The sequence below is a fragment of the Danio rerio genome, chromosome 23, assembly GCF_052040795.2.
Source record: "Danio rerio strain M-AB ecotype USA chromosome 23, GRCz13ab, whole genome shotgun sequence".
Lineage (NCBI taxonomy): Eukaryota > Metazoa > Chordata > Actinopteri > Cypriniformes > Danionidae > Danio > Danio rerio.
The window spans coordinates 1,517,273-1,536,698 of NC_141043.1; the positions used below are offsets into that span (position 1 = coordinate 1,517,273).

The 19,426-nt window shown below is 39.7% G+C and overlaps 1 protein-coding gene across 20 annotated transcripts in view; it reads left to right on the top strand.

The window, feature by feature from the left end:
• The window catches only part of utrn (utrophin), a 315,686-nt gene extending 297,331 nt beyond the window's left edge, over positions 1 to 18,355 (top strand). For 13 of the 20 annotated variants that reach the window (XM_087306271.1, XM_087306278.1, XM_087306274.1 and 10 more), the window contains 6 exons: positions 3,923 to 4,147; positions 8,905 to 9,118; positions 10,174 to 10,243; positions 12,284 to 12,370; positions 14,554 to 14,579; positions 17,293 to 18,355. In XM_087306271.1, coding sequence (XP_087162397.1) covers positions 3,923 to 4,147; positions 8,905 to 9,118; positions 10,174 to 10,243; positions 12,284 to 12,370; positions 14,554 to 14,579; positions 17,293 to 17,301 — 631 coding nt within the window. In that variant the 3' untranslated portion in view covers positions 17,302 to 18,355. The remainder of the gene's footprint in view (positions 1 to 3,922; positions 4,148 to 8,904; positions 9,119 to 10,173; positions 10,244 to 12,283; positions 12,371 to 14,553; positions 14,580 to 17,292) is intronic. The other 7 variants (XM_087306280.1, XM_087306287.1, XM_087306285.1 and 4 more) reach the window with 1 other exon arrangement.
• Positions 18,356 to 19,426: the final 1,071 nt, after the last annotated feature.

Sequence of the window (19,426 nt, forward strand, 5' to 3'; positions counted from 1 at the left end):
CACCACAGCATCTGCTCAGGATACAGCCCGGTCTAGGATTATGTAGACCTCTAGAAGTCCTCTATGCTTGGCATCATCTCCTCAGTATAGTATCTGTTTGGTGTGTAACGGTGCATGTATTCATCTCAAACCATCACAATACAGGGCTCAACGTTCAGTTCATGCACTCTGATGGTGAATACAGTCAGTGCAAATGTGCGCACACTGGAGTTATCCAAAAACAGACCATAGCAGTGCAACAACTGAGCAGCCATATACACAGAATGTGTCTTTGCATCTGAAAACCTGAAATGATAGATGAGCTCAGAAATGGTTCCACCATGCTGCCTGCAGCTCACTCTCTGCAACTCTCACATGGTCGCCCACTGAAGCTAAGCAGGGCTGCGCCCGGTCAATGCCAGGATGGGAGACCACATGGTAAAGCTGGGTTGCTGCCGGAAGTGGTGTTAGTGAGGCCAGCTCAACCTCCGGTCTGTGTGGGTCCTAATGCCCCAGTATATCGACGGGGGACTCCATACTGCTCAGTGAGCGCCGTCTTTTGGACGAGATGTTAAACTGAGGCCCTGGCTCTTTGTGGTTGTTAAAAATCCCAGGATGTCCTTTGAAAAAGAGTAGGGGTTTCACCCCAGCATCCTGGCCAAATCTACCCCCTGGCCTCTGTCCACCATGGTCTCCTAACCCTCCCCATATCACAATTGATCATTTTGTCTCCTCTCCACCAATCAGCTGGTGTGCGGCCCTGAGCAATATGACTGCCATGATGTCATCCAGGTGGTGCTGCACACTGGTGGTGGATGAGGAGATTCCCCCTAAAAATGTGTAAAGCACTTTGAGTTTCCAGAAAAGCGCTTTATAAATGTAGGAAATTATAATTATTATTATTAATTACTGTAAATAATAGCTTGCAATGCGTGTCCTGCCTAATTCAAACCAGAACCATGCTAGTTTATGTTAGCAACTGCCTAGCAACCACTCAGAACCCCCAAGCATCTGCCTAGCAACAGCCTAACTACCCTATCCAGACATCCAACCGGCATCTACAGTTCGTCTGTGGACTTTGTCTTGTCTTCTAGATCCACCGCTGCTGCTCACCGATGTAGAAGACATTAAGTCCATCTTTATTTTATTTTTAATCAATCGCTTTTTTCTCAAGTTAATTGACGTGGTGTGTACTTTTGCAGACTTTTGAAAAGATGAATTAACGAAAGTCCATCTGCAATTCGCGGGTCAGTGATTGACCGGAGTCTCTTTGTCTTAGAGATGAATGTAAACACAGGCTTCAGGGAGCAGGTGAAGTGTAAACTGGCAGAGATGTGTGTGTGTGTGTGTGTGTGTGTGTGTGTGTGTGTGTGTGTGTGTGTGTGTGTGTGTGTGTGTGTGTGTGTGTGTGTCTGTGTGTGTCTGTGTGTGTGTGTGTGTGAGAGAGAACTGAAGAAGTCGTCAGGGGAGTTTCCCCTGCGGGATTCAGACACTTGACTGATGCTGAGGAGAGACAGACATGACAACCGCACTCATCTCTGTCTGTCTGCGGCCGCTGCTTCATCTCAACACACACACACACACACACCTGCATCACTGTCCCTCTGTTCACCAGCATGCAGACGCACACACACAAACACACACACACATGCACCGGGGATGCAAAAAACACGAGCACGTCTGCAGATTCTGGAGAAGCCACACAAAACACATCAGATTTAGAGACGATGACAGAGAGACTTCGGGCATTTAAAAAAGTAGGCACTGAAGAGAGAACGTCGTAAAGGTTTGGAACATGTAAAGGATGATTAAATGATGACTGAATGTTCATTTCCAGGTGAGCTGTCCCTTTAATGGATCCATTTCAAAACCATATAATCTTTTCTTGGAAATAGTTGGACTTTTCTGAGCCATTTTGGGGTTACGAATTTACACTTAAAGGGCCCTATCATACACCCGGCGCAGTGTGGCGCAAGGCGTGGTGCAGTAGTCTTTTGGTAGTTTCAGCTTGGCGCAAGAGTGGTTTTGAGGTGTTGCGCTACGCTGTTTAAATAGCAAATGCATTAGCGCTCATTTGTGCGCTCATAGGCGTTCTGGTCTAAAAAGGAAGGCGTTCTGAGGCGGACCGCTGGTGTGTTGCTATTTTGAGAAACTATAATAGATTTTTCATTAGACCAAAACAAACCCGGTCTAAACTCCAGCGCAGAGTTGCACCTCGCTTACACACTGCTTAATACACACAAGAGAGCAATAGGCAAATATCTTTACATATGAAAACATTTAAATATTAAGGATATATATAGGATATAATAAGAATAGATATAGGATATAAATATAAAGGATTCAAATATTACAAAACATATTATTTTCTAGCATACATAAATATGAAAAACCACTGCTTTATGTCTTCTTCATCTCGGGAGGCTTTTTCAGTTCATTCATAACAATTTGCTTTTGTATAATGTTATTATTATTAGCAGTATTATTTATTATATCCATATTTATATTTGTTTTATTAAAAACAAGCTTAGATTTGCCCACCTGCAGGTTTTAGATCATATGGGGCACAGCATGTGTTTTAGGATATAACTCAGGTTTTTGAGCACACTTCATTATTATTGTTCATTTATTCTTTTGCTGGAAATTAGAACTGAATTTAGAAATAGTTTTGAAACAAATATTTGCGCTTAACAAACAAAATTATTTATTTATAGGCTAATTGATGTCTGTGCGTAAAGGTTTCCCTATCCAAGAGTGAAAGTGAAAGTAGATCCATTATCTCTCATTCTCATGCAGTAGATGCTCTGTTTAACAGTTTTCTGTTAAAAAAAAAACTGTCAACTGTTAACCGTTTGCTCGTGAAATGCTCAGTTTTTCCACTTAGACTGACTTTGCGTCCTGTAAATAGCGAATGCGCTCTTGGCGCGACGCAGCTGGGTCTTAAAGGGAATGGGAGATGAGACTCTAATTGGTTTATTCTCAAAACACACCTATAACTCATTAAGAAAATAAACCCAACCCTTTTAGACCATGCGCCACGGCGCAAAGCGGATTTTCCCGTCCTTAAATTAGCAAAAATGCGTCCTGACACGCCCTGAAGGCGTTTGCGCCCTGCGTTTTGCGCTCTGCGCTCTGCGCATGGATCGTCAAAATAGAGCCCTTCATTTTAAATACTAATGTGTTCGTAAAGTTTCAGTGCAAACATGCATGTGTGTGTTTGTGTGTGTGTGCTTGCTTTATTCAGCATCTGCTGGTGTTGGCAGGCTGTTAGCAGAGCTCCGTGATGCAGTGCCCATGTAATCTCTCTGATTAGTCCTTGTGTGTGTGTGTGTGTGCGTGTGCGTGTGCGTGTGCGTGTGCGTGTGCGTGTGCGTGTGTGTGTGTGTGTGTGTGCATGTGTGTTTGCTGGAGTGAACACACACCTGAGCCTCACAGCTGTTTGGACAGCACACATCCAAACCCTCGTCTCCTATTCTCTGCTTCACTTTCACCTGTCAGATTTTCAGAGAGAAGCGCCTCAATTACGCTTCGGTCTGCTGGGGTTTACCTGCTGCGACGCCACCAGATCCAGAGTCTCGCTGTGACAATTGCTCATGTTTAGCGTTTGGGATCTCTTCAGTTTCCTAATGCAAAATATCACAGTTGAAGTCAGAATTATTAGCCCTCCTGTATATTTTATTTACCCAATTTCTGTTTAACGGATTTTCTCAACACATTTCTGCTCATAATAGTGTTAATAACTCATTTCTAATAACTATTTTCTCTTTGTCATGATGACAGTAAATAATATTAGACTAGATATTCTTCAAGACACTTCTATACAGCTTAAAGTGACTTTTAAAGGCTTAGCTAGGTTAATCAGGTTAAGGTTAATTAGTCAAGTCAGTGTATACCAGTTTAATGTGATTACAGTAGTGTTAACCACTGAATGTTTGTTCTGCAGGGACGAGGAGCACGCTTTGATCCTGCAGTACTGCCAGACATTGGGAGGGGAGGGCTCATCTTTCAGCCAGCCACAAAGCCCCACCCATATCAACAGGACCCCCACCCACAACACCCACAGCCCCTCCTACCTGCTCCAGAGCCCCGCCCAGATTCTGCAGGCAGTGGAGAGGGAGGAGCGAGGAGAGCTGGAGCGAATCATAGCACGGCTGGAGGACGACCAGCGGTGGGTTTCAGATACTTCATCAAAACAATACACTGTCCAGTTTTCAATATTAACTCACTCAGCCATTAGTCGTGCCAGACACAATCTGCAGACATTTTTTTGCTATTTCGGCGGAGAATTTTGTAAAAATGATGAATGATTTTAGGAGAATCACAACTAAAACATTTTGAATAAAAATAATATTTTATATCAATAAAATAAATAAAAATGCATTTAAGTTTACAATGCAAATTCAATTAGATTCACTTATTTGGTAAACAAATCAAGTCTTTCGAATAATATATCCACTAAAATATTACTATTATTATATCATTATAATATTAGTGAAATTATTTTAAATAAATATACAATTGAATGAATATAAATGTACACACATTTACAAACAAGTAAATAAATAGACTGAATTGTGGGCTCAAAATCTGCGGATTTCTGCGCGCGCAGATTCTGTGTGGGCCTAGCCATTAGCCATGTTGCCATCCACTTATTGTAATGCAAATTTTTTTTATTATCGGATAAAAATTCTTGATGAAAACACCAAGATAAGTATAAATATTGAAAAAGTATGTGAATAACTGAGTAGGATTCATTCATTTTCTTGTTGGCTTAGTCCCTTTATTAATCTGGGGTCGCCACAGCGGAATGAACCGCCAACTTATCCAGCAAGTTTTTACGCAGCGGATGCCCTTCTAGCATCTTTGGGAAACATCCACACATACTTTCACACACACACTCATACACTACGGACAATTTAGCCTACCCAATTACACTACCATACACTACGGACAATTTAGCCTACCCAATTCACCTGTACCACATGTCTTTGGACTGTGGGGGAAACAAGAGCACTCGGAGGAAACCCACGCAATGGCAGGGAGAACATGCAAACTCCACACAGAAACGCCATCTGAGCTGAGGATCGAACCAGCGACCTTCTTGCTGTGAGGCGAACGTGCTACCCACTGCGCCACTGTGTCGCCTACTAAGTAGGATAAACTTTTTATTCGATAAGTAAAAATGTGCATAAACTACAATGAAAACATGCACCGCGTCACCAAATTCAATTCATTTTAGCATATTATTCCTTAAAATAAGACTTGTCTAGAAAATGCTTCTTGATTTTAGAATTGTGAGATATTTGGACTCGAAACAAGACAAAAAGCCTAAGTAAGAAAATAATTTTTTGGGTGAACTATCCCTTTAAGAACATCGACAACCCTTCGTTCATATCTACACTGTTGGGAGATCATTTATAAATGTTTACTGCTTCAGGGTTTAATGGTGATTGCAGCAAACGCATCAGAGCATTTCACTCTTCATTTAATGACTGTATTAGGTACAGTTAACAATGCTTCTGCCGAACAGCATCTCTATAATTAGCCTGGTTATGATTCGCATCTGCTGGGTTGTTTATGTAGTTGTGCGTTTGGCAGTGGGCTGCGTTTTAACAATAGGCAGAAAAAGTGGCTGCAGATCCCAGTGGGTTGGTTTTCTTCATTGCTTTTCAAAGCCAGCACATAAAACAGAAGCCGCCCAGCATCCAGCAGTCATAACTCATGCACACATTCATTCATTCATTTTCCTTCGGCTTAGTGCTTTATTCATCAGGGGACGCCACAGCAGAACCGCCAGCTATTCCAGCATATGTTTTACGCAGAGGATGCCCTTCAAGCCACAACCCAGTACTGGAAAACACCCGTACGCTCTCACATTCACACACACTCTCATACGCTACAGCCAATTTAACTCATCAGTTCCCCTATAGTGCATGAGTTTGGACTGTTGGGGAAACCGGAGCACCAGGAGGAAACCCACATGCAAGCTTCACACAGAAATGCCAACTGGCCCAGCTGGGACCCGAACCGGTGACCTTCTTGCCACAGTGCTAACCACTGAGCTACCGTGCTGCCACTCATGCACACAATAAACCAAAAGAACCTGAAGCAGGCAAAGAATTTGGACACAGCATCTGTTTACTCTGCAAAAAAATGCTGGGTTCCAGACAATCCCTTCATGTTGTCCCAACACAAATTTATGAAGTTATTTATTTTGCATGCTAAATATCTCGGCGACTCATCAGCGATTCTGTCTGATGTTGTCTTTGATAGTTCACACTGTTTGATTGCTATTGTGATTTAACTGTGATTTCTCAAAACCTGTCGGCGAATCAAAATCAGGACTAAAGTTATGTAGTCTGAAGTCGGCATTTATCATTTCTACACAGGGCCGGAGCAAGCTGAACTGATGCTCTAGGCAAGGGATTCCCAAACTTTTTTATTCCTGGGACCCACCTAGGCAAGTAATTCAATCTCAAGACCCACCATAATATTTTACTATGGAAAAATAGGTTTAAAAACAATTTATCCATTCAAAGCAGTCAAAAATATATGGTGTGCGGCTTTTTGGATTTTGCGATTTGATATGCACAAAATGAGGCTGGAAGTGCTTTTTGTGGGATGCTGGCTGTAACTCTGATCATTTTTTTGTTGAAAAAGATATATATATTTTTTTTTTCAGAAGAGAATATGATCAACCTTTGATCAAGCCCCTGGATTATGATCAAGCCCCGTCACATCGCAGTAATTTCCACTGCTAGTGTATAGTCACAAGAATCTAAACAGCTTTTTGATCGACTACTACAAGCTGGGAAAACGTCAGATAAATATGCCAATGCAATTAACATTATCGCTAAATGTAATGTAATGTGTATTTAAATAGCGCATTTATTGTGTATGGCCATACACCCAAAGCGCTTCACAATCATGAGGGGGGTCTCTCCACACCACCACCAGTGTGCAGCTCCACTTGGATGATGCGACGGCAGCCACAGGACAACGGCGCCAGTGCTTCACCACACACCAGCTATAGGTGGAGTGGAGAGACAGTGATTGAGCCAATTCGGTGGAAGGGGATGATTGGGAGGCCATGATCGTAAGGGCCGATAGAGGGACTTTGGCCAGGACACCGGGGTTACACCCCTGCTCTTTCACGAGAAGTGCCATGGGATTATTAATGATCACAGAGAGTCAGGACCTCGGTTTAACGTCTCATCCGAAAGACGGCGCACACTGACAGTATAGTGTCCCCTTCACTATACTGGGGCATTAGGACTCACACAGACCACAGGTTGAGCGCCCCCTGCTGGCCTCACTAACACCACTTCCAACAGCAACCTAGTGTTCCCATGTGGTCTCCCATCCAGGTACTGACCAGGCTCAGCCCTGCTTAGCTTCAGTGAGTAACCGGTCTTGGGCTGCAGGGTGACATGGCTGTGGATCTAATATTTACACATTTGCTTGAGGAAGGAATGATGGGGGTATTTACATTACTATTACTGTTTTCCATAACGTCTATGCCCTTCCATAACATTAGCTGACGTTAAAACTAACAGATAGCACTATAACTATTTATTGATTAGCAATCTGTCAACGTTGTGATGTAAAAAATAAGGGACAACAAATAGCTTCAAATGATAGAATAGATAGCAAACATTAGAAAATATTGACAATACAATAAAAGGTTTAGCCTATTAAAATCAATGGCCAATCCAGAAATTAAATAAAGCTATAAAATCTATTTCACTTTTGATTGTATTTGCATATTGAGTAAAGTTACTATAGTTATTCAGTGAAGAGCAGCTAGTGAATCACTCATTGTGTTTTGTTTGATAACAGAGGTGTTCATGTAAGAATGCACAGATCTATAATGAAGCATTCGACTACTTTAGTTACTTTTTGTGCTCATTTAAGAGAAAATTAGTAGTGTTTAAAATAAACCACGCAGGACAGAGCAAAAAAAAAAAAACGAAAAAAAGAAGCACTTTTCCGACGTTGCCTTACTGAGATCACTGATCTGCGCGAGCTCTACCGGCTAAACGCAGATTGCGAGAGCTCAAACGGAGCAGACCCATAGTTTGAAAACCCCTGCTCTAGGCAAACGACGATCACGCCACCCTCCACCTTAAAATTGAAACTAGAAGTGCCACAAAGTGTAAATTGGCTGTATATCCGCTGCGTAAAAACTTGCTGGATAAGTTGGGGGTTCATTCCGCTGTGGCGACCCCGGATTAATAAAGGGACTAAGCCGACAAGAAAATTAACGAATGAATAAACAGATAATGCAATAATACATTTGAGCATGCATTGTTTACCCCCCATACGTAGACATCACATGAAATATTAGGTCATGAAAATTTCATTGAAAGTCATGGAAATGGGCTATATGCACAGCTAGTGTTTTTCAGCCAGCGCTAAACTTCCGCTGAAAGGTTAATGTGACTATTTCCAACTTCATATGGTTTCTTGTACAGCATGGATGTTGTGGTGTACTTGAAATACAATCATTTAGCAGACATAAGCATTCATTAGTTGTTCAAGTGTAAATGGAGATGAAAGACCGTGTAAATACAAGCGCCGTCAGCAGCAGCAGGCTAGCTCAGAAACTCTGTAATACTGGAGTAAATAAATGTCAAGATTTTAAAGACATGCTTTAGATAAATATCATTTAATGCAGTGCTTCTTGTACATTCTGAGACCAACTTCATACTGTATATCAATCAAGCAGTGAAGATCACTGAGTTTTCAAGAAATCTACTAATAAACTCTGAGATTTTATAACGGCATGGCAGCTACTGGAAAGCTTGAGCTGGCTGGCTGAAAAGTCCCTGTGCACATACTCTATTTTAATAGTAGAGCTGTGTATGAATCATGTATAGATGCAAATAGAAATTGAATTAACCTCTCTCTGTGATTGTGTCTCAGGGCTCTGCAGAGGGAGTATGAAGAACTGCGGTTTCAGTACGGTCAGCCTGGCGCCGCAGCTGCTAGCGGAGCCCCAGATGAAGCTGACCTGCTAGCTGAAGCTAAACTCCTGCGACAGCACAAGGGACGACTGGAGGCCCGCATGCAGATTCTGGAGGATCACAACAAACAGCTGGAGTCTCAGCTCTACCGACTGCGCCAGCTGCTGCATCAGGTAACACACACCGGCTAGTGGAAACGCACACAGCTGAGGTCAGAATTATTAGCCCTTAATAATTATTCCTGTATTTTTTTCCCCACAATTTCTCTTTAGGAGGGAGATTTAAACACATTTCTAAGCATAATAGTTTTAATGATTAATTTCTAATTGATTTCTTTCATCTTTTTCATGATGCAAGCACATAATAAACCTTTAAGTATCTATTACATCAAGCTTTTTTTCTGCAGCAACCCAAAATAATGCTTTATCGGAGCAAAGCTGGAATCTAATACAAAGAGTCTGGGATCTCATTCTGGCCGAGAACTATTCACTTAGACGTTGCTGGTTTTTAAATATGCATCAAAGCATCCCAGGATTAACATTTACCTGTCTCGGGCTTCAGCTCCAGCTCTTCCTCACTATATAAAGTGCTCTTGTTTCATTCTTCAACGAGCTTCATGGTCTAACGGTGATGCCAGGGAGTTCAGCAGCCGCCAATAGTGTCGTGAATCAAGCGCTGGCGTTCAATGAGCCCTGATTTAGGGGAACGGTAATTTATTGGGCCTCCTGAGGGCCTGATTCACTGCACCGAGAGCCTCCGTTCAGCCAGATGCTCTTGTCAAAGGCTCTTAGCTAAATAAACCCAATATAACTCCATAACCCAAAAAGGCAAACAAGACTGTCGTTTCGCAGCCTGCTGTTTCTGGCTTTCACCTAGAGGACGAGTATATGCAGAAATGACCTCTTTCATGTCTATATTTACACTGCTTGATGGTCAGTTCTGACTTTGTTACTGTATCCCATTTTACATCTTTTAAAATTGAGCCGTATTAAAGGGCAGCTATGGCGAAAAATCTAGTTTTTGCAAAACTTCCTGAGTCTAATAAACGTCATTTGGGAAATATTTGACAAAGAAAAATATGTGTACAAATTTAAATCATCACACATTATATATAATACCAGCTTCCAGATAAAACAGCCAATCTGTCTATTTTACACCATTAGTACTGTGAGTTTATCACTATTTTATTTTTTATTTATGATTTAAACCATGCCTTTTCTTTTTGTAGCCTGAGTTAAACGGCACGTCATCATCCGGCTCTCTCCATCAGGATGCAGCAGGACAGCCCGAAATCTCAGGTATGAACACACATACACCAAAAAACTGTGTGTTAACAAGGACTCTCTATAGGCATAATGTATTTTATACTGTAAAAGCTAGTTTTTTAGCTGTATACAGTAAAAGTGTAGAGATAGCTTCACAGTCTTGAAGATGTCCTTATAAAAACTTACATGGTTTACGGGGACTCTCTATAGGCATTATGCATTTTATACAGTAAAAGCTAGAATTTTAAAAGCTGTATACAGTAAAAGTGCAGAGATAACTTCACAGTCTTGAAGATGCCCTTATAAAAACAAGGTTTACGAGGACTCTATAGGCATAACACATTATATACAGTAAAAGCTACAATTTTAAAAGCTAAATACAGTAAAATACAGTGATAGCTTCACTGTCTTAAAGAGGTCTTTATAAAAACTGAGTTTACGAGGTTTACGAGGACTCTCCATAGGCATTATGCATTTTATACAGTAAAAGCTACAATTTTAAAAGCTGTATACAGTAAAAGTGCAGAGATAACTTCACAGTCTTGAAGATGCCCTTATAAAAACAAGGTTTACGAGGACTCTATAGGCATAACACATTATATACAGTAAAAGCTACAATTTTAAAAGCTAAATACAGTAAAATACAGTGATAGCTTCACTGTCTTAAAGAGGTCTTTATAAAAACTGAGTTTACGAGGTTTACGAGGACTCTCCATAGGCATTATGCATTTTATACAGTAAAAGCTACAATTTTAAAAGCTGTATACAGTAAAAGTGCAGTGATAGCTTCCCATTCTTGAAAATGTCCTCATAAAAACTGAGTTTACGAGCACTCTCTATAGGCGTAATGTATTTTATACAGTAAGATAGTTTTAAAAGCTGTATACTTTAATGTACATTGATAGCTTTACAGTCTTAAAGTTGTCTTTATAAAAACTATTAGTTCAGGAGAACTTTCTATAGACGTCATTTATTTTAAAAATGAGGTTTACGAGGACTTTCTATTGGCGTAATGTATTTTATACAGTAAAAGGTAGTTTTTAAAGCTGTATGCAGTAAAAGTACAGTGATAGCTTTACAATATTGAAGATGTCTTTATAAAAACTATGAGTTTACGAGGTTTACGAGGACTCTCCATAAGCGTAATGTATTTTATACAGTAAAAGCTACAATTTTAAAAACTGTATACAGTAAAAGTACATTGATAGCTTCACAGTCTTGAAGTTGTCCTCATAAAAAACTATGAGTTTACAAGGGTTTCGAGGACTCTCCAAAAGCGTGATGTATTTAAAACAGTAAAAGCTGCAATTTTAAAAACTGTATATAGTAAAAGTACATTAATAGCTTCACAGTCTTGAAGTTGTCCTCATAAAAACTGTGAGTTTATGAGGGTTACGAGAACTATCTATAGGCGTAATGTATTTTTTTTTTCAGTAAAAAAGTTTATTATTATGGTCTTACCCTACTCCTACCCCTAATCCTAAACCTCACAAAATACCTGTGGCATATTTTGAAAGCCAATAGAGCCTGTTATGTATTTTTAAGCATGTGAATTATGAGGACACAAGACGTTAGAGCTGCATGATATTGGAAATAAAAAAAAGATTTTTTTTCTGGTATACAAATTGCGGCACAACAGTAAGTATTACAAATTTGACCTCTTTCTAACAGGGAAAACCTCCAGCAATGAAAAAATACATGATTATATGGCATTGCAATCAAAAATGTATAATGGAAGTCAATGGGGCAAAAACTGCCCCTAACATAACGAAAGGGTAGTCCATCTGCCCAGAGTGTATAGTTGAGTCTGAACATTTTAAAGCATTTTCCTAACATATGTGTCAAAGTAAGATTTGCCACCAAAAATCATTGCATTTTCTGAAACACAGAGAAAGCGGTGGCCAAATTAAGACTTAAAACCCTCCCAGAGTGGATGAACACAACCCAACAGCCTACACCCATTATATCACACAATATCGTGTCCTCATAAACCACATAAACCTGCACACACACACACAGCATGGGGTGATACACTGACCTCCTGATGGTATAATTGTGTGTGTGTGTCCTCAGACGAGTTTCTCCATCAGTGTGCTAACAGTAACTCTGCTCTGGCGGAGGTTATGGATCAGATTAACCACAGTTTTCCTGCATGCTCTCGTAAGTCTAACGCTCTCCATCCATCTCTCAGCATGTCAGCTAATACTCCTCCGTCTTCTGGGTCTCTCAACCCCTTCCTTCCTCTTCTGCTTCCTGGTGTGTAGTGAAGTCGTTTGGGCTGCATCTCAGTCGGGGTCCGCTAGTGAATTCCTGTTCAATTTTCTGCACAGAGAATCCATTTCTGAACCCAGAGACAGATCTGAGTTCATTTAGTTTAACCGCTAAATTGCTGGTGATTCTGCACGTCTCTCAGTCTTGAAGATATCAGTATAAAAACTGAGATTCTGTCATAGTTGAACAGATTTACAGTGGGGGAAATAAGTATTGAACACGTCACCGTTTTTCTCAGAAAACATACTTATAAGGGTGCTGTTTATTTGAAACTTTTACCAGATGTTTTTAGCAACCAAATAAATCCATATATGCAAAGAAAACAAATCTAATTAGCTTATAAATGAAGTTCTGTGTAATAAAATGAAATGACGCAGGGAAAAAGTGTTGAACACATGAAGAATGGAAGGTGTAGTTGGGCAGTGAAAGCCCAGACAGCAGCTGAAATCTCTCAGTAGTTCTTCAGCAAGCCTCTGCCCTTCCTCAGTGTAAATGAAGATCAGCTGCTTCAGTCCAACATCTACATCAGCAGGAGGATGAAGATGAAGCCAGGGTGGACATTTCAGCAGGACAATGATCTAAAACACAGCCAAGGAGACTCTTGGTGCTTTCAGAGAAAGACAATCAAGCTGTAGAATGGCCTAGCCAATCACCTGACGCCAATCCAATAGAGAATACAGAATACAGCTCAGATTTGATTTTTTTCTATTGAGCATATATAAATTATACAATTTCAATCAACAATTTCAAAATTTTTTTTTGTGTAAATATACATACAAAACAAAGCAGAAAAGACAAACAATGTGGAAGTAGAATACAATTTTGTAGCAAGAAGTACAATAAGAGTTTATATATATACATGAAAAAAATGGAAGAAAATACGTGTTTATACAGATACTTACAGATAGGTTGCCAGCTCAGATTTGATTGACGAGACCCACAGAAGCATCAAGATTTTGACACTCTGATGAAGTCTGTGAGAAACTCACACCTGAGCAGTGCACGAGGCTTCATTCTCCATATGAGAGGCATCTTTAAGTTGCCGTAATTAATAAAACCTTTTATATAAAATATTAAAACTATATATATATATATATACTCGTAGCAGTGCGATATGGCTGTATATTGGCTCAATGATGCAGGCTGAGTGCATTAGTGCCCCTAGCAGTGCCGATATGCTGCCATATCACATTGCTATGAGTGTGATATTGTATTTATACAAAAGTTCGACAGCATAATCGTGTATATAAACAAAAAAATCAAACACGGAGAGTCTCAAAAACCTTTTGTATGAGTCACTACTTTCTTCCGTTATTCATTCACACTATTCATCATGAAAAAACGCAATATATAAATGTCGCTTTAGACAAAAATAAAATCTGCTTACCTCTTCCTCCATTTAAACCAGATAGAACCCTAATTGTTGAGAAAGATTGAAAAAATGCAATCTTTACTCTTTTTTTTCCCTCTAATAATCAATTCAACACTAGATATTTTATAATCAACAGCATTCTCACATTTTTGTTGAATACATTCCAGTCCAGTTGCCTCTTCCTCCATATAAACAGCACGGTCCGCCTTCCCAGAATCCCTCACGTCAGATTGCCAGCCCGCAGAAACCACACTCTTGTCTGTAAAAAACACCCTGTGAGCGGCGATTCTGAATTATGTTTGTCATTACTGATCACCAAGCCTTTAGAGCCTCCAGAAAGACTTCAGTTGAGGGTTTTTATTACTGGAAAGGTCACTGATAAGATTGTATTGTTAATGAACTTGATTTCAAACTCCACCCAGAGCTACATTGTTAGCAAAGAAACTCTGTAGGAAGTATCGATCCTGGATTTCCACCATTGTGCGATGAGATACGGCGGCCATTTCCATGTTCTGGGAGTTTTAATGAAGGACAGGGTTGTCTTCCCTGCAGACTTTATTACAGCGCAACAACAAAAAAATCCCAGGGGTTTTTGGAGACTTACAGTAGTGGAGAGTCTGCATGTGTTGTTTTTGTGGTCAGGACTGCGGTTTCATTGTCCTAATTGTCTCTCTTTCTGTTTTTCTTCTGGGTTCTGCAGCGTCGAGTGTGTCCTCAAGACCGAAGGTGAGACTAGCACACAACATCACATTAAAAGCTGTGAATTTTACCCACAATTCTCAGCTCTTGTTTTCCAATCTAATGCACACAAGTCTCTGAAAATATACAGACTTATTAGCCCCCCTGTATATTTTTTCAACACATAGCAGTATAACTCATCTCTAATAACGGATTTATTTTATCTTTGCCATGATGACAGTAAATAATATTAGACTAGATATTCTTCAAGACACTTCTATACAGCTTAAAGTGACATATAAAGGCTTCACTAGGGTAATTAGGGTAAACTTAAGGTAATTAGGCAAGTCATTGTATAACAGTGGTTTGTTCTGGAGACAATCCAACACTAATATTGCTTAAGGGGGCTAATAATATTGACCTTAAAATGGCTTTAAACAATAAAAAAATAATAAAACTGCATTTATTCTAGCTGAAACAATACAAATAAGACTTTCCTCGTCTGTTAAACATCGTTTGGAACATATTAGAAAAATTTACAGGAGGGTGAATCTATAGCCCCTTTCACACATACAGACCTTTCCAGAAAATTACCGGCAATTTTCCGGAAAGGTTGTATGTGTGAACAGGCCCTTTTTGAAAATACCGGTAAATTCGTTCTGGCTATTTTCCGGAAAGAGAAGTTGTAACATTACCGGTAATTTGCCGGAATGCTGCACTGTGTGAATGCAGAAGGAAGATTGCCGGAAAGAGCGCGTACACATCTAGAACGTGCTGACGTGAGACGTCTACTTTAGCCAATCAGAACAGTCAGACGCATTCACGTGGGCGCGGTTTATGAGAATAAAAGCCTTTGAATATTTTTCCAGACACATTTAGCTGCTAGATGTTAGTCAGATAACGTTTCTATGTTCCTTCTTAATGCTAACTGTGTAAATAATTATCGATAAAATGTTTATGATAATTCGTTGTTTGATACCTTCAAGCTTTGCGTGTGCCCGTGAGCGCCCATAGCGCCAGCACACACATATCATGAACATCTCGACATGCGAAAGTGTTCCTCCATATGTTTTCATTGGAGTTGTACTCAATACTGATCATCCGAAGAGTTTGTAATGTAGTCAAATGTTTACAAACACAAGCGCAGCCGTTTAGAGCTCATTTCTGGGTAATGATGTCAGAATTTACCGGCATTTTGCGATGGATGTGTGAATGCTCTTTTCCGGAAAAATTCCGTAACGTCCTCGCCTCTGTGAACAGCACTTTTTTGAATATACCGTTCCAGAAATTTTCCGGATATTTACTTGTATCTCTGTGTGAAAGGGGCTATTGTGACTTCAGCTGTATATTTTGTTCCCTGCTCTATTAGATTGCTTGAAGCTAGCCATCATCAATCATATTTCTGTTAGCCAGAGACTCTGCTTTAATTAGACAGTCATTATTGGTGGTAAACATCTTCCTGATGAGCTTGTATGCTGAGATTCATCATCGCCGATGGGTTAGAATCTCCATATGTCGCATATCTTTGGTGATTAACCGACTGGTTGTATTTGAAGATGTTGAGCTTGAAGAGTTATATTGTTTAAAAGTTGGGAAATGAGACTCACGAGGTTCATATTCAGGAAAGTTTCTGTTTAAAAAGTGACGCTGCTTTGTAATCACAGAGCTTCATTTTCTTCAACAACTTAAAAAACATTAGTAATTATGCTGCCCATAAAAATACAAGTTTGTTTTTCATAATTTAAGTATGTCTAATGTGTATATAAATACACACATGCATATATTTGAGAAAGTGTTTATTTTTTTTTATTTACAACCTTAAATACGATAAAGTTGAAAGAGTATGGGAAAAGGCAACAAAAAAAATGTTTCTGGACACCGTTAACATAGGGCTTCCTTTTGGCACAATACAGCTTTAACTGGTAATTGTGAATGTAACTACATATTTTGGCATTTGACAAAGGTTTGTAGTTTTTTTTAGAGAAATAGAATATTAAATGAGAAAACAGTGGGCGTGGCTTGTTTTTTTCTACTGTGAGCTGATTGGATGGAGTAAATTGGGCGTTTCATTCAGAAAGATATGGGAAAGTGTTTGGGGAGAGTTATTACAGCCCTAACAGACTCCTCCTACTCACCATTACTGTTTGATGTAAGCACTGACAGCTTGAGGGGCGTGGTTAAGTGTGTTAGCCCCGCCTAATACCTCAGACAGACCTAATCTGAGGATTGAACTTAATTCATTCATTTTCTTGTCGGCTTAGTCCCTTTATTAATCTAGGGTCACCACAGTGGAATGAACCGCCAACTTATCCAGCAAGTTTTTATGCAGCGAATGCCCTTCCAGCCACAACCCGTGTCTGGGAAACATCCACACACACATTCACACACACTCATACACTCAACAATTTAGCCTACCCAATTCACCTGTACCGCATGTCTTTGGACTGTGGGGGGAAACCGGAGCACCCGGAGGAAACCCATGCGAACACAGGGAGAACATGCAAACTCCACACAGAAACGCCAACTGAGCCGAGGCTCGAACCAGCGACCTTCTTGCTGTGAGGCGACAGCACTACCTACTGTGCCACTGCCTCGCCCGAGGATTGAACTGAAAATTAAAATACAATTAAAGATTACAGGGGCAAACTCTGTTCTTAATGACGTGCACAGATGAACTATTCAGCACAGAACTAGCAATGCGAGCTAACACAATCAATATAGTTACATCTGATTTCATTTGTGCTTTAATGTTTGTGTCCAGGTGAAGTGAGCCGTAATCCAGAAGATCCCCATTCCCGAGATGCAGATTCCCGTCTGTTTCCCTCCAGCCCAAAGACTCTGGAACAGACCACGCTCCCATTCAGAAACTAGGACTACTGCATCTGTCTGTACTATGCAACTGTACATTTGATCAACACATGTAGATTGTACGTGAGGTGTATCTGCCCGTTCTTTTCATACTCCAGATGATTATTTAGGGTTACGGGGGGGCATTAATCATGTATCCTGTATGCTTTTATTTCTGTGCTCACCAAGGAATCCATCTCTCGCGTCTTTCTACACATGTGGTTTTTTCGTTCAGTCAGAAAATGTGGCGGAGATTAGGAGGAATTGGTCTCGTGATGCTGAAGTGTTCGCGCATGTTGCCCCCCAGCATATTTCTGTTGACGTTTTGACAGTGTTTGCCGTGAAAACTCCCTTTAAAGCGTTGTTTTTGAGCATTTTAAACCCTCACTGCATTTCTAGAGCGCACATACAGATGATGTACAACACAAATGCTTAAAGAAACGAAAAAGAAAACACCCTTTTGTGCCTATAAAGCGTCCATTCCAGGAGAGATGCCGCATTTCTCAAGAAAAAAGTCATGTAGAGAGATTATATTATAAGAGTCGGATGTAGGACAATGTGGATTTCCGGGATGTTTGGCCCCAAGATGATTTATCTTTGTGTAGTATAGTTTTATAAATAAAAAATTTAATTAGAGAAAGCCATGATTGCCTTGCTACCTCAGACATTAATCAATCACTCATTGGTGTGACTGTCGATTGATTTCCAAAATGGACGTACGCTTCCCATATCCCTGACAATGACGTTGTGCTTCTGCCTTGTTTTCCTCAGCGGTTGTTTTGTTTTTCTACACGGTGTATTTTGTGGTGTGCTCCCCCCCCTTCAGTGAAGTGCTAGATTTGAACATTACTGTAACACCGTATTCTGATCTAGTGAAGTCACCGATGCTGTGCTGTTCTGATAGATCCATTAGACCGACCACACTACATGTAATGAGGTTCCACACATTTTATTCGAATAAAGTTTTTATAATGAGAGCTCTCTTGTGCGTACCGTCATCTTTTGGTGTGTTCATCCACAATACTACTACAACATTTTTCTTGTCCTTTTAATTAGATGTAGTAGTCAACAATTAAAGACGATCAAATGTATTTTTTATAAGTACAACTTTTCCGCAATGAAAATCAAAGGTTTTGCTCCATTTTTAGGTAATTTAATTACTTATAATGTACTTGCATTTATTTATTTTTTTGTTATGCAAATATACTTCAATTATGTACAAGTAAAAGAGCTTACATTATTTAAGACAACTGCACATGCTTAAGATGACAATTATTAAGTAGTTCATAATAATGTAAGGTACAATTCACTTAAGTGAAGTAATTGTGTAGATATTAGTTGATTTATAGACGGATGGGATGGATAGATAGATAGATAGATAGATAGATAGATAGATAGATAGATAGATAGATAGATAGATAGATAGATAGATAGATAGATAGATAGATAGATAGATGGATGGATGGATGGATGGATGGATGGATGGATGGATGGATGGATGGATGGATGGATGGAAGGGTGGACGGACGGACGGACGGACAGACGGACAGACAGACAGACAGACGGACGGACGGACGGACAGATAGATAGATAGATAGATAGATAGATAGATAGATAGATAGATAGATAGATAGATAGATAGATAGATAGATAGATAGAATTAAATTTAAAGTTAAATTAAGTTTTTTTTTATTTAAAGAAAGCTAAATCCAAATCTACATAGCCCTCTGCAAAGACTTCGGAATGACCTAGTCAAAGTCCTGACCTGAATCCAATTGAGATAATGTGACATGACCTTAAAAGGTGGTTCATGCCCGAAAAACCCTTCAATGTGGCTGAAATAAAACAACACCTCTGCAAAGATAAGTGGCCCAAAAGGACAACTTTTTTCTGTTTTTTTTTTTTTTTTCAAAATAAGTGATAAGTGAGTTTTTCAAACAGTTGCATTTGCAAACCGAAAGTTGGTGTCATTAATTTAAAACGTATTTTTTTTATTTTATTTTATTTGCTTGTTTATTTTACAGGGACAATACACTTGACATTGTTAT